This window comes from Cynocephalus volans, chromosome 1, assembly GCF_027409185.1.
Source record: "Cynocephalus volans isolate mCynVol1 chromosome 1, mCynVol1.pri, whole genome shotgun sequence".
NCBI lineage: Eukaryota > Metazoa > Chordata > Mammalia > Dermoptera > Cynocephalidae > Cynocephalus > Cynocephalus volans.
The window spans coordinates 5,153,072-5,178,374 of NC_084460.1; the positions used below are offsets into that span (position 1 = coordinate 5,153,072).

The window sequence follows — 25,303 nt, forward strand, 5'->3', positions numbered from 1 at the left end:
ATTACTCAAATCAGAAATAAACAAGCAGCATTATTACATTGTCATTACGGTTTTTTGTGATGGTAAGATTTAGTGTCTCTTTCTTGTTTGCATTTTTGTTCTACCAATGGGTTTTATTCTTTCTTGTTTATTTGTGGTAGTGATTATTGTTTTTGAGATTCCAGATGCAAGACTCCCTTGACGATTTCTTGTAGGGCTGGTTGTGGGGTGATGAATTCCCACAGTTTTTGTCTGGAAAATGCACTATTTTTCCCTCATTTCTGAAAGATAGCCTTGCTGGGTATAGTGTTCTTGACTGGCAGTTTTTTTCTTTTAGTATTTTGAATATATCATCCCATTTTCTTCGGCGTGTAGAGTTTTTGTTGAAAAGTCTGCTGTTAGTCTGATAGGGGCTCCTTTGTGGGTGACTTGACTCTGTCCTCTTGCATCTTTTAAGATTTTCTTTTTGTCTTTGAGCTTTGCCAGTTTGACTATAACATGTCTTGGAGAGGATCTTTTTGGGTTGGATCTGTTTGTGAATCTTTGAGCCTCCTGGATCTGAAGGTCCACGTCTCTGCCTGTACCTGTGAAGTTTTCTGTTATTGTGGTGAATAGATTTTCTGTGCCTTTTCCTTTTTCTACCCCTTTAGGAACACCCATGATTCAAATGTCTGTGCACTTAAGGTTGTATTCTAGCTCTCAGATTTTCCTCATTTTTAAAAATTCTTTTTCCTTTTTTGTGAATGCCTGGTGTATTAGTCTGTTTGTGTTGCTATAACAGAAATACCCAAGACTGGGTAATTTATAAAGAACAAGGTTTATTTGGCTTACAATTCCAGGACAGCTGCACCTGGCATGGGCCTCAGGTTGCTTCTATTCATGGCAGAAAGTGGCAAGCAGCCGGTGGGTGAAAGCAGATCACATGGCGAGAGAGAGAGAGAGAGAGAGAGAGAGAGAGAGGAGAAGTACCAGGGTCTTTTAAACAACCAGCTCTCACAGGAACTATTAGAGCAAGATCTCACTCATTAATCTCCCCACCTAGGGAGAGCATTAATCCATTCGCGAGGGATCTGCCCCCATGATTCAGTCAGTTTCCAACACTGTCACATTGGGGATCAAATTTCCACAGGAGTTCTGGGAGGAAAATACATCCAAACTCCATCACCTGGGTTATTTCGAAAAGACTATCTCCAAGATCAGAAATTCTTTCTTCTGCTTATTCTAGCCTGCTGCTTAAGCTCTTGGTTGTGTTTTTTATTTCACTGAGTGAATCTTTCAGTTCCATGAGTTCTGCTACATTCTTTTTTAAGGTATTAATCTCTTTGTAAATTTGCTCCTTTATAGCCTGGAATTTTTTTCTTGTTTCATTATGTTGTCTGAGTTTTCTTGTATCTCAGTGAGTTTCCTTAAGATTGTTGCTTGGAATTCCTGTTCAGTCATTTCAAGGGTTTCTTGCTCTATAGGGTCTGGTATTTGAGAATTACTGTATTCTTTTAGTGGTGTCATATCTTCCTGGGTTTTTGTATTTCTAGTATCTCTACATTGATGTCTGGTCATCTGGTAGAGCAGTTGCTTCTGTTACTGAGGAGTGGGCTTTGAGGAGAGAAATGTCCTCTTCTTTTTCTGGTCTCTGCTGATGACTCTCCTTGTGTCAGTGCAGTCAACTGTCTAATGGGCCGCCTGCACAGTAGCTGTGGCTACTTCCATAGTGTTGAGCCACTTTTGTGGCAGCCATGGCTGTGGTGGGCTACCCATGTGGAATTGGTGTTTTCAGTGTGCTCTTTGCCTGCTTCCGGTCAGGGAGTGCTGCCCTAGGCTCCTTCCTAAACACCCCAGGCATGTTCTCTTGCCTGCTTCCAGGAGGTGGGGTCTTCCCTCAGCTCCTACCTTAGGACCCCAGGCATGCTCTCTTGCCTCTGCATTTGTTTTCTAATTGGTATTGGGCTTCTCCATGTTACTCCTCTACTAGTCTTATCTTCATAGAGCAGCTAGACTGAGCTCTTAAAACATAAAGTAGATGTTGTCACCCCTTGCTTAAAGTCTTACTATGTCCTCTTATACTAAGAGTAAAACCCAAACCATAGCATAGAAGGCTCCACGTCATCTGGCTTCTTGCCATCTCTGACCCCACCACTGCTTCTCCTTCCATGTACTTTACCCTATAGCCAAACCCTTTCTATCCTCAAAGCTTTTGTATTCATAATTTTCTCTGCCTCTTCTCTCAAATCTTCACATGACTCTTCCCTGACCATTGTAGCTGAAATATACTGTCTGATCGCATCCAATGTTACATCGCCTGTTTTTATTTTTTTCATAGCACATGTCACATGCTTGTTTGTTAGTTTATGTCCTCTGCCTCCCACTTTCAAAAATAGGTTTGGTGAGGTCGAGGACATCATGTTCTGTTCTCTTCCTTAGAAGTATGTGACTCTTGGTAGGCATTTAGGAAATATTTGCTGAATGGATAAATAAAGGCAAACTCTTTTCTGAAGAATTTGACAATTGGATTGAGAAAGCATACTGACTTTAAATTATAGGCAAATATATGGGTTTACCTCAGTTTTGAGAAACTTGAAGATTTATTAGGTTGCTTTCATTTTTATTAGTTTGAGCTATTCCTTTGTACTTTGTGATACTAAGGAATTGCTTCCTAATGCAAAAGATTTTTCAGTGACCTACAAAGCTCTTCAGTAGGGATTGGAAAATTACAGCCTGCCTGCAACCTATTTTTGTATAGCCTGCAAGCTAAGAATGGCTTTTATATTTTTAAAGGGTTGAATAAAAACAGAGAAGGATGTGTGAAACATTGTATATGGTTCACAAACTGTAAAATATTTACTATGTGGCCCTTTACAAAAAATGTTTGCTGACCCTTGCTGAAAGATCAGGCCCATTGTTACTTGTATGCTGCTTCTCAGGCCACTTGGTCATGTCAGCCTCCTGTCTGTTCCTTAAGCATGTCATACCCACTCTTACCTCAGGATTTTGGCATTTGCTGTTTTCTCCATTTGGAACACTCTCTCCTCCATGTGTGCGTGGCTGTGGTGTACTCCCTTGCTGCCTTCACATCTTTGCTTCAGTATTACTTAAATAGTATGGCCTTTCCTGATAACTTTTAAAAACTGCAATTCCACAACTCATTCCTATATTTCCTATCTCCTGTCCTTCTTTATTTTTTTCCATTCTATTTAACAGCCATCCAATATACTGTGTATTTCACCTATCTTCTTTGTCTTTCCAGTAGACAGTAAACTCAGTGAAGGCTTACATTTTTGTCTGTTTTGTTCATTGCCATATTCCCAAAGCTACTCCCTGGCACATAGAAGCTTTCATTTGTTGAATTAATGGTACTAGAGTAGAGTCATTCTAAGAACCAACATCAAATAAAGAGCTTCTGTCAAAACACTTCAGTAGACACTGACTACCTGCGTGGATAAGACAGGTCTTGCCTCAGATGTGGAGATGTATAAAATAAGGGTCTTCCATACAGAGAGGTCAGAGTGATAGTGGAAACGAACATGGAAATAAATGACATTAAGTGTAAGATAGGACTAGTTCTGTTGCTGACTTTAAAAATGTTGAATCAACATTGAAAATATTTTTTGTTGAAGTTTAAAAGTTTATATAAAACTGCACATCATTATTTTGTTCTACATTGATATATTTTTTCTTTTTCATTATGGCTTATTTTTTTATGTTATTAGGGATACAGTTCCGTAAAACTAAAGTCCTTATTTAAAGTGGCTTTGAAATAATCAAAGACATTTTAATTGGACACAGAACATGTGAAACTATTATTATTTTAGTTTTAGTTTTTTGTATACTTTTTTGGCACCTTGATTGAATTCTTATTTTTAAGCTAAGATTAGGTATTTAGATAGTAGTGGGAAATTTTATATCTTAATTTTTTAATTAACTGAATGAGTGGCGCTACTGTTGGGAAGGTAAAGTGAGTGAGAAGGAGTGTGTGTATGTGTGCACATGCATAATATATATATACATATATTCCATATGTAATGTTTCGTATGTAATATAGAAGTTTATGGATAACATATATAATGCTTTAGTAATTTCATTTTACTTGGTATATTTTTAAGCCTTTGTCTAGCTTAAGCTTCTGTTCTCCAGTGAAAACACAAATACCTGAGTCAAATTTGATTGTTAGTATTTTTTAAAATTTGACAATAGAAGCATTCTATTTTTTCTTAAATTTGTGTGGGAGATTTTTATGGTACAGTAACATATTACACCAGCCTTATGTATCTCTCTTTTTGGCAAAGTGAAATACCCTGCAGAATTGTAGTCTCTGACAAATGCTGATAGTTTGTTAATAGAATAGGAGTAAGTTTTGAAGAACGTAAATTCCTTTCTCAACTAATTTTGCTAAGTGTTTGAGATACACAGGAAGTATTTGTTTTTCAGTGCTTACATTGTTTTGGAGCTTGAAAAAGTATTTTCCCTCAGAGTTGTGTTTTGGGTGGATCTGTCAATAGAGAGGATGTGCTTAGTTTCCTTTTTATACATTTGTTCAACATATGTTTAATAAGCTCCTATATACCACAAGGCATGTGCTAGGGATTGTGAACTATGAAAATATATCAGACATAAATGGGTAAAGTGTCATGAAAATCAACTGCAATGTATATGGAGAAGTTAAAATTAAAAAATAAAAAAATTATATATATATGTATATCTATATATATCAGACATGGACCTTAAACTCTAGGAAGGTGTTTTCGTATGTAGAAGACGTGTACATAGACCACCCTAATATGGAGAACAAATTAACGTGCCACAAGATATATTCAATTAAAGTGGTATGGGAGTTAGGAGGGTCAATAGAAGTTATGATGTAACAGATTTACCTAAATTTGAGTTTGGGTTTTAAGAGACAGAGGCTAAGGACTGAGATAACAATGTAAACAGGGGCAGGCCTGCCTGCCATAGCCTGTATAGACCAGTGTTGCTTAAACTTTAGTGTGCATTCATGTCATCTGGGGTCTTGTTAAAATGCAGATTCTGATTTAATAGGTCTGGTGTGGGCCTCAGATTCTGTATTTCTACCAAACTCTTAGGTGATACTGATGATGTGAGTTCAGGGGTCACACTGAATAGCAAGATGGTGGACCATATTTTATACAACTTCTGATGGCAGAGATTGGTAGAGATTAAACTACTGTTTCCTTTTCCATCTTCGTTTTTCTCTCTTACGCTTTCATTCACTCACATCTGTTTGATTGTGGAGACAGTTAAATTTGTTATTCATCATTTTATTGTTTATTGTAATAGTTTGGAACTTACCAATTGTGAATCTGATTTGATTTGATTTATTTTATTTTTTGATGGCTGGCCAGTACAGGGATCAAACCCTGGACCTTGGTGTTGTCTGCACCACACTCTAACCAAATGAGCTAACCAGCCAGCTCAGAGATTTCATAGCATTAATTCATTTATGAGTCGCTCTCATTTCTTCTCTTTTCCTGCTTAAAGAATGATAAAATATGTAAGTTCACTTTGAATTTAACTCAAATTAGTTCAGGCACAATTGCAGTCTGAGAGAGTTTTAAAAAATTGATACTAAGTCATTAAATCCTTTTCATTCTGATAGCACCTTATGGTACGGATTGCCTAATATATTTGGGTTTTCTTGTGTACTTAGGTTTAAATCAGGTTGCATATTGATCTTTTTATAGGGGAAGAGAAGGAAATTTCCCATTTCACAGCTTCTGTTGCATCTCAGAATATTTGTCCCTAAATGCCCCCTTTTTAACTTTTAACATATATTTTAATGATAATCCCTTTTGTATCCCTTCCCAGTGAAACGGAATTGAAAAGGATATTAGTGAGGTGAGAAAATCATTGTTCAATGTATATTTTTATCTGTTCTCGTTAATTCATCAATTCTGAAATATACGTGCATTCATGCTCATGCATGCATGCATGTGTGCAAGCGTGCACACACGTGTGCGCACACATACACAAGAGAAGAAGGTGGGGTAGGAAAGAGGCAATAGAAGAGAGATTGATTTTTTTTATTTTAATTTTTTTTAATTGAATCAAAATTGATTATACATATTTTTGGGGTTCAATATTGAGATATGTTGATCAAATCAATATTACTAGCATATATATTGTTACAAATCATAATTATTCTTTAAGCCCCTTGTCCAATCCCTCCTCTTCCCCCATTCCCTCCCCCTCCCCCCTCTAATTACCCTGGATTTCTTCTCTCCTTCTGAAAGAGTAATGGTTACTCTGTTGATTTGTTGCCTAGATGATCTGTCCAATGCTGAGAGATGTGATCAGGTCCCCCAATATTATCATAGAGCAGATGCTTCTTCTGTCACTCTGAAATGGGCTTTGTGGAGAGAGACATCCTCTTCTTTTCTTTATCTCTGCTGGTGACTCTCCTTGTGTCAGTTCTCTCCAGTGGTTGGTGGACCGTCTGTGTGGTGGTTGTGGCGTCTAGCCACTTTTGCAGCAGCCATGGTTATTGTGGTGGCTGTGGTGGGCCAACCACATGGAGGTGATGTTTTTGGCATGCTTCTTGGCTCTGGCAGTGTGCCTGATTGTGGGGTGTGTTTGGTCCCCTTCTCCATGCCTCAGGTCCCTGGGCGGGCCCCGAGGCACTGGCATGGTGTGCCTGGTTGTGACAGGGGGGTCCAGTCCCCTTCTCCATGCCTTGTGTCCCTGGGCAGGCCCTAAGGTGCTGGCACAGTGTGCCTGGTTGTAGGCAGGGGACTGGTCCCTTCCACATGCGTCAGGTCTCCTGGCAGGCCCCCAGGCGCTGACGTGGTGTGCCTGGGTTGGAACTAATTTTTTGTCCTTTGCTTACTTCTAAAAGTAAAATTTCTTTTTTTTTTTTTTTTTTGTCTTTTTCGTGAGCGGCACGCAGCCAGTGAGTGCACCGGCCATTCCTATATAGGATCCGAACCCGCGGCGGGAGCGTCGCTGTGCTCCCAGCGCTGCACTCTCCCGAGTGCGCCACAGGCTCGGCCCTAAAAGTAAAATTTCTAAACTTCTAAAAGTTCAGGGGAACTTCCTGTGGGAACCAGTACTTGAGCTGTGTGGTTGAGCTAAATTGCTACTTTGCTGCTGTTTCCCTAGGGAAGGGTTTTTGTGCATCTCAGGGTTTAATGGTTGATCTTATAGGTACTTCCGGCTCACCAGAGACCCAGTGGATCTGTGTTGTGTAGAAACTCTGATCTGGGCCTGAGTTTTTTCATCAAACTGCACCCCATGCAGTTCTGCATTCCTGACCAGTCTCCTCTGAGTGGTCCTGTGCTGATTGGGGGGCGGGCACTTGCTGTGCCCCAGTGTTCCCCCAGTGGGCCTGTCTCCCCCACTGCCCATGCTCCAAACACTTCCCATGGGATGGGCCCTGTGCCAGTCCCTTGTGATGACTCACCAGTCTCTCAGTAGCTCCCTTTTTTCAATTGTTCTGGCTCCTCACTCCTGTGTGGGTCCACGTGAACCCTATTAGTGGTCTTGTTGTTCTGGTGGATGCCAAGGTCCTCTTCTCCCCTGTCACCTCCAAGTAACACCATCCGAAGGGCACAGCTGCGGCTTGTCCTGGCTCCTGCTCCATGTGCTCAGCAGCTCCAGCCTTAAAGCGGTAGTGGCCGAATACTCTGAGCAGTTTTTTTTTTTTTTTTTTTTTTTTTTTCCTGTCATCACGGTTTCTTCCACCTTCGTGAACTCCATAGGTCTTTCCTCCTCTTCCCCTGAGCTCCAGCGGCCCCAGCTTGGCTGATGTTACATTTTTATAATTGTAAATTGGTTGATTTGTGGGAGAGAATGACGCTGGGAACTGTCTATTCTGCCATCTTGACCAGAACTCTGGAAGAGAGATTGTTTTAATCCTCACAATTTTATGTACTTTTCATGGTTGCCTGACATATATAAAATCATTTTATCTTGATATTTAGTTATCCTTTAGTCTGTAGAGTGAAAATGTAGAAGTAATTGCTGCAAAACTAAGGTAAAGAAAGGAGTTTGAAAATATGAAAGGAAAATGGATTAGGAAAATTAAACACCGGAAAAATAAGGGAACCTAAAATGTGCCATACTGTACTATTTTTTATCTTGTCTAAGGTAGGTGAAGACCCTATTTTGAGATACAACCATATCTCATTTTTAAATACATAACTTTTAAAGAAAATTTCAAAATATTTTGTGTATTGTAATATAGATTTCGAATATATATTTAAATATTTAATATTTAAATATAGATTTAGAATCTATAGATAATCATAAAGAGAAACTAAAATATTCTAAATTTTATTTTTAATTTAAAATTTTTTCTTCATTAGTTGTGTGTGCACACAGATCATGCTCTGTATTCCTTACTTAGCTTTTTATCATGTCTTTTCAGAGTTGATGAAGATCATCACTGAAATTGTAAGCCCGCTATTTTTAAGGTCAAAATAAACTTAAAAAAAAAAGAACCACAGGCACATACACAGTTGTAGTAGAAAGGTGGGGTGGGGTAGGGGAAATGAATTTCTTGAGTTCTTTTTTCTAAAACACAACAAAAAAATGCCATTACCTAATTCTGTGACATGGGGGTAAAGTTAGGATAAAAGTCTATTTACTCTCAGATATGATTAGGTTAAAAAGTGCTGAGGAATAAAATTGGCTTTGATCGGATCAAAAGTTTAGCTTATAATATCTACCTTCTAACCAAAAAATAGTCCAGTGGTTTTAATTAGGTTCCTTACTCCATGTGTCATAAATGCCCCACATAACCAGGCTACTGCTGCAGGCATTAGTGGTTGCCAGTACCATCTGGAATAATTCACAGATGCAAGGTGAAAGGAATTTATGCACCATTTACATTTTTTTCTGTCTTAAAAGAGAAGAAAATCTTTGCATCTGGTAAGCGGATGTTATTAGGAACTTAATTTTGAGAAAGAGTGATGTGATTCATGAAAACATAACTTTGCTCCATTTCTTGGTCTTTTCTAATGCAAAGACTCCAATCTATTTTTTGTATTAGTTTATATGATTGATATCAGATTAAAATGAGAAATATTAGCAGAAAATTGTGAAGTGAAGATAATCAAATGCATAGTTTTATTATATTGTCTTTGGCTGAATCTTTCTGTAGATATTCAAGATGGCAAAAAGTTGAGATCTTAAATGTGACTTTTGAATAGCTTCTTAGTGTGTATTTCCATCAGAGAATGACTTTTCATCTTATCATCTATGTCATCAATTCACCATTTCATCTGAGTAGTTTTTTCCTAGCTTTATTGAGGTATAATTGACAAAAATTGTGTGCATTTGATGTGTACAACATGAGAATTTGATACATGTATACATTGTGAAGGATCACCACAATCGAGTACCATATCCGTTGCCTCATGCAGTTCCCATTATTTTGTGTGTGGTTAGAACACTTAAGATCTACTCTCAGCAAATTTCACGTATGTAATCTAGTATTATTAATTACGGTCCCTGTGCGGTGCTTTACATCCCCAGAACTTATTCATCTAGTAACTTAAGTTTTGTGCCCTTTGACCAACATCTTCCCCTCTTCTCCACCTCCCCAGCCTGGAAACCACCATTCTACTCTCTGCTTCTATGAGTTTGACTGTTCGGGAGTTCATATGTAAGAGAGATCATACAGTATTCGTCTTTTTGTATCTGTTTTATTTCTTAATGTTCTCCAGGCTCATCAATGTCACAAATGGCAAAATTTTCGTCTTATTTTATGGCTGAGTACTATTCCATTGTATGTACATGCTATATTTAGGTTGTTTTCATATCTTGGCTGTTGTGAATAATGCTGCAATGAATATGGGAATACAAATATCTCTTTGAGATCCTGAATTCAGTTCTTTTGGATATATACCAGAAGGGGGATTGCTGAATCACATGGTAGTTCTGTTCTTAACTTTTTGAGTAACCTCCATACTGTTTTTTTTAATGGCCATATCAATTCACATTCCCACCAACAGTGTACCAGGATTCCATTTTCCCCACATCCTCACCAGCACTTGTTTTCATGTGTCTTTTTGATCATAGCCATTCTAGCAGGTGTGAGGTGATATCTCACTGTGGTTTTGATTTGCGTTTTCTTGTGATGTTGAGCATATTTTCATATTTAGTTATCCTTTAGTATGTTGAGCTTTTTTTCATATACCCATTGGCTATTTGTATGTCCTCTTTTGAGAAATATCTATTTAGGTCCTTTGCCCGTTTTTTAATTGGGTTATTTGTTTTCTCGCTACTTGAGTTGATTTTCTTATGTATTATGGATATTAACTTCTTATCAGATGTATGGTTTGCAAATATTTTTTTCCTTTCTGTAGGCTGTTCTTTATACTGTTGATTGTTTGATTTGCTGTGCAGAAGCTTTTTAGTTTGATGCAATCCCATTAGTTTATTTTTGCTTTTGTTACCTGTGCTTTTGGGGTTGTATTCAAAAATCATTGCCCAGACAAATGTGAGGAAACTCCCCCCCCATGTTTTCTTCTAGTAGTTTTGCAGTTTCAAGTCTTATGTTTAAGTCTTTAATTGATTTTGAGTTCATTTTAGTAAGCGATATGAGATAAGGGTCCAATTTCATTCTTCTGCATGTGGATATCCAGTTTTCCAAGAACCATTTATTGAAGAGACCTTCCTTTCCCCATTGTGTGTTCTTGGCACCTTTCTCAAAGATCAATTGACTGTAAATGCCTGGATTTATTTGTAGACTTTCTATTCTGTTCCATTGGTGTATAAGTCTGTTTTTATGTTAGTAGTATAGATTACTATCAATTTGTAATATGGTTTGAAATCAGGAAGTTTGATGCCTTCAACTTTGTTCTTCTTACTCAAGATTGCTTTAGCTATATAAGGTCTTTTATGGTACCATAGGAACTTTAGGATTGTTTTTTCTATTTCTGTGAAAAATGCCATTGGAATTTTGCTAGGAATCTCATTGGATCTGCAGATCACTTTCTGTAGTATGGACATTTTAACAATATTAATTCTTCCATTCCATGAACACAGGTTATCTTTCTGTTGGTTTGTGTCTTTTTCAATTTCTTTCATCAGTGTCTTATAGTTTTCAAGTGTACAGATCTTTTACCTCCTTGATTAAATTTATTCTTAAGTGTGTATTCTTTTTGATGCTATTGTAAGTGGAATTTTTTTCTTAATTTTTTTTTTATATAGTTCATTGTTAGTGTATAGAAATGCAGCTGATTTTTATTTGTTGATTTTGCATTCTGAAACTTTACTGAATTTGTTTATTAGATGTAGCAGGGTTTTTTGTGTGTGCAGTCTTTAAGGTTTTCTCTGTATAAGATCATGTCATCTGCAAACAAGAGACAATTTTAATTTCTTTCTTTCTGATTTGGATGCCTTTTATTTCTTTTTCTTGCCTAATTGACTAGGTCTTTAAGTACTGTGTTGAATAGAAGTGGTGAGAGTAGGTAAACTTGTCTGGTTCCTGATCCTAGAGGAAAAGCTTTCAGCTTTTCACCATTAGGTATGATTTCAGCTGTGGACTTGTCATATGTGGCCTTTATTGTATAGTAGAGGTACATTCCTTATATACCTAATTGGTTGAGAGTTGTTAATCATGAAAGGATGTTGAATTTTGTCAAATGCTTTTTCCGCATTTATTCAGATTTTTATCCTTCATTCAGTTAATGTGGTGTATCATGTTTGTTGATTTGCATATGTTGAACCATCTTTGCATTCCAAGGATAATTCCCACTTGATGAATGGAATTAATTCATTAAGTTAATTAATTCATCTATTATTTCCATTCATTAATTCACTTGATGAATGGAAATAATTCCCACTTGATGGTGAATGATTTTTTTAATGTGCTGGTTTTTTTTTTTTTTTTTTTTTTTTTTTTCTTTTTTCTTTTCCGTGACCGGCGCTCAGCCAGTGAGTGCACCGGTCATCCTTATATAGGATCCGAACCCGTGGCGGCGGGAGCGACGCCGCGCTGCTAGCGCAGCACGCTACCAAGTGCGCCACGGGCTCAGCCCTTTAATGTGCTGTTGAATTTGGCTTCCAAGAATTTTTTTGAGGATTTTTGGATCTACGTTCATCAGGTATATTGGCTTGAGTCCCTATCTGGCTTTAGAATAAGGGTGGTGCTGGCCTCTTAACATGAGTTTGGAAGTGTTCCCTCTTCTTCAGTTTTCAGGGGAAAGTTTGGAAAGGATTAGCAGTAGTTCTTTTTTAAATGTTTGGTAGAATTTTCCCGTGAAGCCATCTAGTATTGAGCTTTTTCTTATTGGGAGGTTTTCGATTACTGTTTAATCTTCATACTTGTTATTGGTCTGTTCAGGCTATTACCATTTCTTCATTATTTCCTTATGATTCAGTCTTGGTAGGTTGTCGGTTTCTAGGAATTTATCCACTTCTTGGTTATCCAATTTGTTGGCAAATGATTTTTTATAACAGTCTTTTATGATCCCTTGTATTTCTGTGGTATCAATTGTAATGTCTCTTCTTTCATTTCTGATTTTATTTATTTGAACTCTCTCTTTTCTTCTTGGTTAGTCTAGGTAAAAGTTTGTCAATTTTTTTTGTCTTTTGAAAAAAACAACTCAATTTTGTTGATTTTTTTTTCAATTATCTTTCTAATCTCTATTTCATTTGTTTCTGCTCTTTATTATTTCTTCCTTTCTACTAACTTTGGGTTTTCTTTGTTCTTTTTCTCTAGTTCTTTGTGGTGTAAAGTGAAGTTGTTTATTAGAAATATTTCTTTTTTCTTATTGTAGGTGTTTAGTGCCCTAAATTCTCATCTTAGAACTACATTTGCTGCATTCCATAAGTTTTGGTATGTCGTGCTTCCACTTTCATTGGTCTCAAGATACTTTGCGTGACTCCCTTTTTGATTTTGTCTTTAAGCCCTTGGTTTTTCAGAAGTATATTTGTTAATTTCCGTGTCTTTGTGAATTTTTCAGTTTTCCTCCCTGTTACTGATTTCTAATTTTATACCATTATGGTTGGAAAACATTGATTTTAATATTCTCAAATGTAAGACTTGTTTTGTGTCTTAACGTGATCAATCTTAGGGAATATTCTGTGTGCACTTGAGAAGAGTATGTACTCTGCTACTATTGGGTGGAATATTCTGTATATGTCTGTTAGGTCCATTTGGTCTGTACTATTATTCAGGTTTGCTGTTTCTTTATTGATATTGTTTGGATGGTCTGTCCATTGTTGAAACTGCGGTATGAAGTCTTATTATTCTATTGGCTTTTCCCTCAGTTCTGTTAAAAATTGTTTTAATATATTTAGGTACTCCAATATTGAGTGAATATATATTTGTAGTTGTTATATCCTCTTGATGAATTGACCCATTTATCATTATATAGTGACTTTCTTTGTCTTGTGACAGATTTTGACTGAAAGTTTATTGTATTTGATATAAGTTTGGCCACTCTGTTCTTTTTTAATTACAATTAGCATGAAATATCTTTTTCCATAACTTCACTTTCTGCCTACTTGTGTTCTTAAAGCTAAAGTGATTCTCTTGTAGGCAATGTATTGTTGGATCTTTTTAATTTTTTTTAATCCATTCAGCCTCTGTATGTCTTTTGATTGGAAAATTTAATCCATTTACATTTAAAGTAATTATTGATAGGTTGGGCCATTTTGTTGTTTTCTAGCTATTTTGTAGATACAGTCGATCTTTCATGTCTTTGGATTCTGCATCTGTGGATTCAACCAACTGTGCATCTAAAATGTTCTGGGAAACTACTAAGCACTGCATTGAATCCATATGGATGAAGTGATGTATAAGCATTGTAGTAGATATTTTAAGTAACAGAGATGATTTAAAGTATATGGGAGGATGTGTGGTGGTTAAATACAAATATTACACCGTCTTATATAAGGATCTTGGGCATTCATGGATTTTGGTATCTGTAGTGGTCCTGGAACCAAATTGCACAGATTGCAGGGAATAACAGTACTTTGTCCCTTTTTTCTCCCCTTGCTGTTTTTGTGATTTGATGATTTTCTGTAGTGGTATACTTCTGTTCTTTTCTCTTTATCTTTTGCATATCTACCATAGGTTATTTTTCTTTGTGGTTATTATGAAGGTTATGTAAAACATCTTAATAGTTATAATAGTCTCTTTTAAGGTAATACTGAACTTCAATCACATACAGAAACTCCACACTTTTTCTGCTCACTCTCCCACAATTTATGTTCTCGATGTCACACTTTATACCTTTTTATATTGTGCATTTGTTAACAACTTATTATAGTTTTAATACTTTTGTCTTTTAAATTTTACACTAGAGTGTAAAGTTATTTGTGTATCGCCATTACCGTATTATAATATTTTTAATTTGATAATACAGGGCTGCTTCAAAAAATTAATGGAAAGATTTGTATTACCTTTAATTCTATATAGTTACCTTTACCAGTGAGCTTTAAACTTTCATGTGTTTTCATGTTGTTATTTAGTGTCCTTTAGCTTCATTTGGAAGAGCTCCCTTTAACATATCTTGCAATACAGGAATGTCTAGTAGTGATGAACACCCTCAGTTTTTGTCAGGAAATGTCTTAATCTCTTCTTCATTTCTAAATGATAGCTTTCTCGGGTATAGTATTATTGGCTGGCAGTTTTTTTCTTTTAGCACTTTGAATATATCATCCCATTTCCTCCTGGTCTGTGAGGTTTCTGCTGAGAAGTCCGTTGATAGCCTTACAGGTGATGGTCACGGGGAGGAGGAGGTTCCCTTGTATTCCCAAGTTGCTTTTTGCTTGCTGTTTTCAAAATTACCTCTTTGACTTTTCACAATTTGATTATTATGTGTTTCAATATAATCTTCTTTGAGTTGATACTTTGAGCTTTATGAATTTGGATGTTCATAAGCCTCCGAAGATTTGGGAATTTTTCACTCCTCATTTATTCAAATAAGCTTTGTGCCTATTTCTCTCTGACTTTTCCTTTTGGGACTATCATAATGTGCATATTCACTTCATTGTGTTCCGTAGGTCCTGTGTGCTTTCTTTTTCATTCTTTTTTTTTTTTTTGTTCCTCTAACTGGCTAATTTGAAATGATCTGTCTTTGAGTTTACTGATTCTTCCTTCTGGGTGAATGAGTTTATTCTTGAAGCTCTCTATTGGATTTTTCATTTCTGTTACTTCATTCTTTAGCTTTATGATTTCTTTTTGGTTCTTTTTTATGGTTTCTATTTATTGAACTACCCATTTTTTTCAAGCATTGTTTTCTTGATTTTGTTTAGTTGTTTATATGTGTTCTTTTGCATCTCCTTGAGCTTTTAAGATGATTGTTTTGAATTCTTTGTTAGTCAATTTGTATATCTCCATCTCTTTGGGAACAATTCCAGGAGTTTTATTAGTTTCCTTTGGTGGTGTATTAATAATAGTCTACATAGAAAACCAAAAAGAATCTACAGAAAAATTACTAGAATTAGGAGGAGCATTTACCAAGTTTTCTAGATATATAATTCATTTTCAGAAATCACATACAAGTCTATATGCCAACAAAAGGACATTAGAAAATATAACTATAAAAATATATCATTAAAATAATTTATTACAGAAAAGTTCATCAGTACATGAAATCATTAGATGAAAAGTTGATGAAAGGTGACCTTTATACACAGATGAAACCAGGTTGTCACTACCTTAACTCACTGATGAATCTTAGCATCATTAAGAGTTGGAAAACCAGACATTATGTGCTTTCAGATGTGAGGCAATATCAAGTATACAACACCATTATTTACTATTTTTACCTAAGAAATTGAAACTGAATGTATTCAAGCCTTTAAAGGTAACTTTTATTATCAAAAAGAAACAAAAAGGAGATAGAGAAACATGTTAAATTTCACCATGTAGAGGCAAACATACAATTCAGAATGTGAGTCATATTATAGAACAACTGACTTTATTTCTTTTAAAAAGTCAGGGGCATTTAAAAGGGGGACAGAGGGGGCTGGCTAGTTAGTTCACTTGGTTAGAGCCTGTTGTTGGTAACACCAAGGTCAAGGTTCAGATGCCCACACCAGCCAACTGCCAAAAATAAATAATTGGGGACAGAGGTAGATGTAAGGGACTTTTCTCTTAATTAATGGAGACTTGAAGGATCTAACAAACACACAATGTGTGGACTTTTTTTTGATTCTGATACAAACAGACTAACTGTAAAAAAAATCTTAAAAACTTTTGGAGATGTCTGGGGAAATTTAAATATGGAAAGCATATTTTGTGATACCAAGGACTTATTGTTACTTTTGTTAACAAATTAATAATATTGTTGAATGAAATACCTTTTCCAGAAGATGCATAGGGAAGCATGTGTAGGGTTGTAATGACATGAAATTTGGAATTTAGAATGGCAACAAAACATATAATGTCCCCACAAATAAATATGTGCAAGTCTTTAATAGGAAAGTCTAACACTTTGTAAAAAGCCTTTTAAGGAGACCTAAATAAATGGAGAGTTATACTGTGTTAATGAATTGAAAGATTCAAGAGCATGAAAGTGTCAGTTCTTCACAAATTGATATATAGCTTTAGTGCAATTGGAATCAGAATCCCAAAGGCTGCTATTTGGTTTTTGTTGCTTTAGTTGGTGGATGATTTGATGGAACTTGACAGGCTGTTTCTGAAATTTATATAAGAAATGTAAAGGGCCAAGAATAACTAAAACAGTCCTGAAGAAGGAGAAAATTGTAGGGACACTTGTCTTACTAGTTACCAAGGCTTCTTACAAAGGTATGGTAATTAAAGTTGTGCAAATTAGGCACAGAAATAAACAGACACACCAGAGCAGAGAGCCACAAAAACGCCACATATGTACATAGAAACTTTGTAAATGACAGAGGTGGCAAAGCATGTAATTATTTTTGGAACAATTAGTCATTAATACATGTAAAAAATGAAATTTTATTCTTATTTCATACCATACCAAAAAAATGAAATTATATTTTTATCTCATAACATACACAACATTGGTTTCAGTGGATTAATGACTTCAGTGTAGAAGACAAAGTTGTAACATTTTTAGGGGAATAATTTTGTGAACTTGGGATGGACAAATTTTTGTGGAAAAGTCAGAAATTTTACACCATAAAGGAAAAAGATTGGTACATTTGAAACAATTAAAAATTTTAAATTCTGTAAATGAAAATATATCATAAAGCTATCAAAGAAATAATCCATAGATTGGAAGAAATACTTGCATAACATGTAGTACTTTATTATTTATAATATGTAAAGAATACCTAGAAGTCAGTAAGAAAAAAGATATCTGAATTAAAAAATGAGCAAAAGATGAGTTAGTTTCACAGAAATGGAAACAGGAATGGCCAAATATGATATAAGAAGATGTACAACCACCAATCTGGGAACTGGAAAGATGGCCAAGTCTGACCCCAAGACCTTAGAGAATCTTAGCTCGGTAGCACCAGACACTCCTGAAACAGAAGCAAGATAAACTTCGAACCATGTCTGACCAGATCATTGGAAGAAGAGTAGTTGCACTGATGATGTGGAGCAAAATATTGCAGATCTCATGACACAGACTTGGGTAGAAGACCTGGAAGGTGAAAACAAGATACCTGCCCCCCCGTAGAGTTGAAGGTTGCTATTAATTTTCAGTGAAATCTGGAACACCACTTTCCTAAGCCTAGAGAAGACCAAATGGCCTGTTGCAGCTAATTACTGTGTGTAGACAAGTTTTATATTGAAAACTGTGCATTCTTATCACATACTATGTAGTTAGTTTATAGGGTGATTTTTCTCCCAGTTTCTTGAACATCTTGGACCTTGGTCAGTTGTGCTAGTAATTATTAAACACTAAAACTTTGGCGGTTCCTGCCACCAAAAAAAAAAAAAAAAGTTCAGCCTCAGTAGTCAGGAACATGCATTTTAAAACTATGATGATATACTATTTTATTTTACTAGATTGACAAAATTTAGAAGGTCTGATAGTGTCAAGTATTAGTGGACATGGAGAAGCGTAACTAATGGGCACTGTTATGTACTACTAGCAAGAGTATAAATTAATATAACTTCTTGGAAAGTAAAGTAAGTTGTACTGACTGTATGGCCTAACAATTCATTTTCCACTTTCTATACTTGGAGAAATTCTTGCACAGGTATATCAGAATTTATCTAGTAGTATGTTTGTAACAGCAAGAAAATTGAAAAAAAAAAAACCAATGTTCATCACTTTGGAATGTTTTTTTAAAAAACTGCCATATATTATTTTATATTGCAGTGAAGGGGGATTAAAAAAACTACATTGCACTCATTGTATTAATCTGAGTCTCAAAACATATTGAAAGGAAAAAATAGTTTGTTGGTAAACTTTATAAAGTACAAACACGTGGAAACTAAATGAAGAGTCCATATGTACTTAGCAGAACTATAATAAAAGCAAGGGGACTCTAAACACAAAATTTAACGTATAGGTTACTCTTACTAGTGGAAGATGGAATCATAGGCAGTGGAACAGAGTAGAGAGAGGTACTATGGGAGCTTCAGAAGAAGATATGATGTTCTGTTTCTTAAGGTGGGTTCCTAGATCTTTGTGTTATTATTTTCATGTACATATACATTATATGTAGCCTTTTGAATGTTTGAAATATTAATAATGGTAAAACTAGAGTTGTATTACAAAAGCTTTCTTAATCAGTCATTCTAGTATTTCAGTGCATTGATGTCAGAAGACTGCTTCTGTATTTTCCACATAAATCTCTGACTAGGTTTCTTTTTTGCCATTACAATTTATCTCATGCCTTTCTTTTGTTTTATGATTTTATTGCACTTCATAAACTGCATGCTGAAATACACGTTCCATTGAGGAACCTGAAACATCATTGTATACAATTTGCTACCATTGACAGGAGAGATTTGGAATTGTTGAAAAAAATTTGCAGTGAGAATTCTTTGTTGGTTTTCAGCTCCTCCTTGGTGTCACTGGTGTAAGTCTGTAAATAAACATATTCTCTTCTGTGCATGTATATGAAAAGCTTGATTTTTCTTCTCCTATCAATAGGCAAGTGAAAGACCAGAATAAAAAGGTAGCAAATCTGAAGCACAAGGAGCAGGTGGAAAAAAAGAAGAGTGCACAGATGCTAGAGGAAGCTCGACGGAGGGAGGACAATCTCAATGACAGCTCCCAACAACTGCAGGTTAGAGCACAAGGAGAATCTGAAAGGATCGGGTGAAGAGCTTTGATCCAGCATTGCATGTGGTTTTTCTCTTCATCTTTATCCTCCTCTTCTTTCTCTTTCTAACCCTGTTTGCTGCCTTCCTCTCAGAACAACTGTTTAGCAATAAAGAAATGGCTTTAAATAGAAAAGACAAGTTTTATTCCACAGCTTTGTGAGGATACCTCAGCATAGGAGAAAGTTCAATCATCTTGATTCAAGTTGATCGCACTTAATTGGTAAGTTCAATGTCAGTTTAATGAGTGGGTTATATTAAGCTTCAGGGTTGTCAGTGTAACTGTTTGCCTATTCCATTTATTACAGTGCATTGGTAATCTTGGTATGTGTCTAACTTTCTTCCTTTTTTTAATTCTTCCTTGTTTTTTCCCATCTACCTTTCTTTCCTGTTCTTTCCTCCCTGTATCTTTCCTTCCTTTTTTCTTTCTAAAAATCCAATTCAGACAGAATATTTCACAGTTATACAGGACGTAGAAATTATATTTTCTGACTTCAATGGGGTGATAATTGATGTGTAAACCTAATTATTTACAGATTAATTAAACCAGGCTCAATAGTAGCAGTTACCATATAAGTGCCAGTTACGTTCTCAGTATTTGAAACTAGGCCCCAGTTGTTTATTTTTTCTAACCTTCACGATAATCAAGTGGAGCCAGGGGTATCGCACACATCTTGCAGATGAGAAAATAGACTCGGAGATGTTGAATTACTTAGCTGAATGCATACAGCCTTCTGAGAGGCTCAGCCATCATTTTAACTGGATTCGTAGCCTGCCCTCTTGGTCTTGACTGTTTGCAATGAAGGTACAGATTTTAAAGAATACCGTAAACTTGCTGGAATCCTCTGAAACTATTGCTAAGACTGCCAAACCACTGTCAGATTGTTTTTCTCTCATTACAACTTCCATTTAGGTATGATATAGTATGTATGTCACCATTGCATGGCTACAAAATTTTTGGAGGCATTATCATCTAGAAGCCATTTCTAGGGTTTACAACAAATTCATTTTAGACCTGAAGACTCCACTTTTGCTTTCTTTTCCATTCTTCTTTTACATAACTTTTATTGAGCATACTCCTTATAGAGTGAAAAAGCAGCATGCCAGTTCTCCCTCCCTTTTGCCATCAAGAGCTAATATTGACAATTTTCACTTCTCCCTGCTGTTCTACTTTTTAAAAAATAATTCAAATCTGGTGGGTGGAATAAATTTTATTTTTGTTTTTATTTATATCTCTCTGATTACCAGTTGCATTGAGTGTTTTTCAGGTCTTCAGTTCTCATTTGTTTGTTAATATAATTCAAATTTCTCTCTTCCGCAGTACTGTTTCTCCCATTGATTTTTTTACTTAGTTTATCGTCATTTTGAGAGCATATATTTACCCATAAATTTTTTAAAGTTCTGTGCTTTCATTTTTCACCTTTACTTTTTATTTATTTATTTATTTATTTATTTATTTTGGTGGTTGGCCTGTATGGGAATCCAAGCCCTTGACCTTGGTGTTAGCAGCACTATGCTCTAACCAACTGAGCTAACTGGCCAGCCCAACTTTATTTTTTAATTTAATATATTTTGGGGTATTTTGTATGGTGAGGGTATTTTTTCTTTATAGGTAACAATTTTCTAGAATGTTTATAGGAAATTATTTCATTGCTTACAAGTTTGAATTGATGTTTTAATGTTTTATGGAATTGGTTAATCATTAGTCTGTTTCTAGGGTTTCAATTCAACTTCCTTTCTTGAATTATGACCACATTGCTTTTGATTATAGAAAATATTTATTTTGTGATGATAAGGCAAGCCTATCTTTGTTAACTCCTTGGCTGTTTCATTTGTCTCTTGGTTCTCCTCCTCACGCCCTACTATGTTCTCTATTACTAGTCTATCTTTGCAAACCAAAGGTACTCTTCTAATCTGCCGTCAGTTGTTATAACACCAAAAATGCTTCAAATGTAATCTCGTATTTCCTGTTGGTATAAGCTGAGAGATAATTAAGATAGATGTGTTATTTATTTATATTTTACATATAGAGGAAACTAATTTGGAGTGGATGACTGACTTTTCCAAGGTGTTTCAGTAAATGATAGGTATCAGAGTTATGAAAAACGATAGCTGATGGCCATATGCAAGTTACACGTGGATGTAATTCATTCAGATATAATGAAAAGAGCCCTGGACTACAAATCAGGATACTTAGGATCTGATCTCAGTTCTTTTACTAACTACTCTGTTAATTAAGTATATTTCTTAATTATGTTATTGCAGATGACAACTCAGTGGTAGTGAGTATCCCTAGCACCTAGATTGTGATCTCTAAACATGGTTCAGCACTAAAAGAAGCTAGGGACTCTTGGAGAAATAACTCATTACAGGATTGGAGCAGGAAATGTACAAGATAAACCTAGATCAGTGGTTCTCAAACTTTAGTTTGTATTAGAGTCACCAGGAGGGCTTTTTAAAACCTAGATTGCTGGGCCCTGTCTCTAGGGTTTCTAAGTCAGTAAGTGTGGGGTATGCTCCAAGAATTTGCATTTCTAACAAGTTCCTAGGTGATGATGATATTCATGCTTCAGGGACCACATTTTGAAAAGCACTGCACTATAGCATCATGTGACATCAAAAATTAAGAGGCAGAGACACTACTGGGGTCACATAAGGAGGACAGAGAAGCAAGAACGAAGGGGTTTCATTGGCGTGGAGTGGATAGTTTGAGAGCATAAAAAGGACTAATGACTACTATGGATCAAAACACATCAAGTATTTTTAAATCCGAAAGTTTTATGATGAGAATATAAAAATAATTTGGAGATTGCTAGGTCACCACTGCCCTAATGTTGGGATTTAATTTTTTAAATTCCAGTGGTAGTGGGAAAAAACATTGGCCTGTTTTTGATAATTATGAGGGTATCCTTCAAAACGGTCATTGAATGATTTATGTTACCTTTCAATTCTATCTTCCCATTAACCTTTTGAAGACCCTCTTATATTGAAGCAGCATGATGATGACATGGAGTTCTCTATACTTTTGTTGTATGTTTGAAGATTTCCCTAATAAAATGCTGAAAGACAGCAATGTCACTTAACCACTTGAACCTATTTTTACATCTCTAAAATAAGGCAGTCAGTCTACATGGACTTTAGTGTGTCTTTCAGTTCTAAACCAGCCTGTTTAACATACTTACATAGCCCTGGCATGGATTCCTTGACTCTGACGGGTTGCTTAGCCACACTCCCTATTTGTGTTTTCCTTCCCTTGAGAAATTTTTTTATTTTTTGGATTTTCCCAGTAACATTTTATTTCATAATTTTTGCTTTTCTTGGAATTGGTTTCTTCATTTTTAACTTTTAATTGTAATTTTTAATTAACATTCTAGAAAAATTAATTCATAATATTTCAATTTGCTTACATCCTCCCAAGTTTTCTTCTAAACTTAAATTTTATTCATTTGTAATAATAATATATTCACACACTATTTTGTATTTTGCTTTTTAAAAACTTAATGTATTTAAATATTTCTATAAATTGTGTGTTTTCATGATGCTTGTACTTATTTTCAATTGAACACAAAGTTCAGTAATTTTATACAAGTTCCTTTTTTGCTAGACATTTTTTATTTTCAATTTTCTTTGAACTAAGTTGTATAGGTAAGTTTTACCCAATTGGGTGACTTCATTTGAGCATTTCTGAGAGCAAAATTATTGGGTTAAAGTATATGCAGTGTTGTAGCTTTTCCCAAACTTCTATCAACAAGTGTTGACCTAATTTATACTACTCCCAGCAAGGTGTAGGCAATCTATTTTCCCATAGCCACTTGGGTTTTATTTTATTTTTTGCTCATTTTACACACCTATAATGGTATCTTCAAGTTGTTTTATGTTTCATTTCTTTAATGAAACTGTACATTTTGTCCATATAGTGATTTATTTTATGAAATTTCTGTGTCAAATTTTAATTACATTTAACAAAAGTTATATGACCTATCGTGAGGATCTGTGCATAGTACCTACTTTGAATCGATAGCTTATATATTGAGTAATGACACTTGTCATACATTTTTTCCCTTCCAGTCATTTTTCTTTTGAAATTGATTTATTACATTATGTTGTATAGACTTTTTTAAAAAAAATCTTCTAATTTGCCTACCTTTGTCCTTTCAAGGGTACTTTTTCATTTATCTCCCATATACAACAGGGTTAAATATATGTTTCTTTTAGTTCTTTAGCTATGTGTATATGTATGCGTTTGTTTTTTGTATTTTATCTCTTTGATCCATGTGGAATTTACAGTCATGCACTACATAACAACATTTCCGTCAATGATGGACCACATATATGATGGTGATCCCATGAAATTATAATGGCTACACCATATAGCTTAGAAGTTTAGTAAGCTATACCATTTAGGTTTGTGTCAGTACACTCTTATGCTGTTCACACAATGATGAAATTGCCTAGCAACACATTTCTCAGAATGTATCCCTATTGTTAAGTGATGTATGTGACTGTATTTTGTTCTATCTAATGAGACATAAAGTATTCTTGCTTTACCCTGATACTCTGTTCTCCTAGTAGCATTTAGAAAATGGGTATTTTTTTAAAAAAGTATTTTTCTATCTAGCTAATCATATGCTAAATATTATGGAAAGTTTCATTAGTTCTAGATTTTAGATTTATTGTTTTGGTTTTAATCCAATTCTATACATATGTTGTTTTGCAGTACTGTTGTTTTTTGAAGTTGGTAGGGCATCTCCACTGCCATTAACTTGACTCAGCTATCCCATGTCTAGATGTATCTAAAGATACATCTCCAATAATATAAAAATATATATAAGTAAGAATACTCTCAACATTGTTAGTAATCGCAAAATATTGAAAACAATCTAATCGCCCATAGGTAGGAGAGTGTTAGAATTTGCTGTGGTACATCTACACAGTGGAGACTGGAAGCTTTAAAAGCAAATGAAATAATTTGAGCAAAAAAAATAAATAATGATAATATTTAAATTTAATCCACAGAATGAAATATGTATCTGTGAGTCCATACTGATATAAATAAGTAATCAAATGCATGAATAAATGGGGGAGTAGGGACAGCTCTTTGTGATAGAGGAATTCCAATTAATAAATGTAGAAGTGTTGCACTCCCTTTGTCACTTCTCTCCCCCTGGGTGACGGAGATGCAAAGGATTACTCAAAGCCCATTTCTTCTGAGCAGTGAGAAACCCCAAAGGGGTTAATTTCCTGGAACCCTCAAGAGAGAGGCATTCCTCCTCGGGAAATTAACACTGGACTGGGGTATTTTCTCAGTATTTATTCTCCAGGCCAGAAAGTTACAGAAAAAGAACATAGGTGGAGTTATGGCTAAGTATAGTTTAACAATAGAAGCTGGTAACATCAGTGAAATAACAAACTGACATTCCATTATGCAATTTGCAAAAGGTTAAGTTGATCCACCAACAAAAGCTTGTTCTTAGCAAATACTGTCTTTTCCTACAGCAGTTTCCTCAGTTTTTTTACATAACAATAAAGTAGGTTAACCTGATCCAAGGACATCTGTCCTTGAGCATGCAATTTTGTTGTATTACAATTCTTTATCTACATCAGAGACTGTAGCCTGGGGAAATTTTCCTGTCTTTTGCAAGCTTAACATTTCTATATGTAATTTTTAAAAGTTAGGTTATACCCGAAACTACAGAGCTTTGGAAACTAGGCCCTGTTATAAATGTTAGTGTACTCCACATAGAGGGAAATAGATCAAGAGAAAATCAGCATGAGGCAAACACCTAAGTAATCATTGTTGGAGACAAGATCCATTGATGGTTGGGAAAATTAGTGGGTGAAAATAATAGGACTTGCATAGCCTCAGAATATCTTCCCCCAGGTGTTTATTAAGTATTAAAGGAAAAACTGTAACCTTTCAGAGAAGAAACCTAGCAGATACCACCTTATTAAAATTTAAGGTTAACATTACCAGTAATAAGACATATTGACATCATGAACCCCTTGATATGCACTGTGGACACAATATCATTTCTGTACTACTCTTTCCAAAAATGCATAACCTCATTCCAATTATAAGAAAATACCAGACAAACCCAAATTCCAGGACATTTTATACAATCACTGAACAGTACACTTTAAAAGTATCAA

General features: G+C 35.3%; 1 protein-coding gene and 1 pseudogene across 15 annotated transcripts in view; both read left to right on the top strand.

Annotated features, from left to right (window-relative positions):
* The window catches only part of ERC1 (ELKS/RAB6-interacting/CAST family member 1), a 523,885-nt gene that overhangs the window by 209,341 nt on the left and 289,241 nt on the right, over window positions 1-25,303 (top strand). For all 15 annotated transcript variants that reach the window (XR_010022659.1, XM_063087326.1, XM_063087318.1 and 12 more), the window contains one exon: window positions 18,984-19,119. Coding sequence is in view for 14 of the 15 variants with exons in the window: in XM_063087326.1 (XP_062943396.1) it covers window positions 18,984-19,119 (136 nt within the window). In the remaining variant the exon portion in view is untranslated. The remainder of the gene's footprint in view (window positions 1-18,983; window positions 19,120-25,303) is intronic.
* Window positions 17,340-17,555, top strand: LOC134384251 (heat shock factor-binding protein 1-like; annotated as a pseudogene).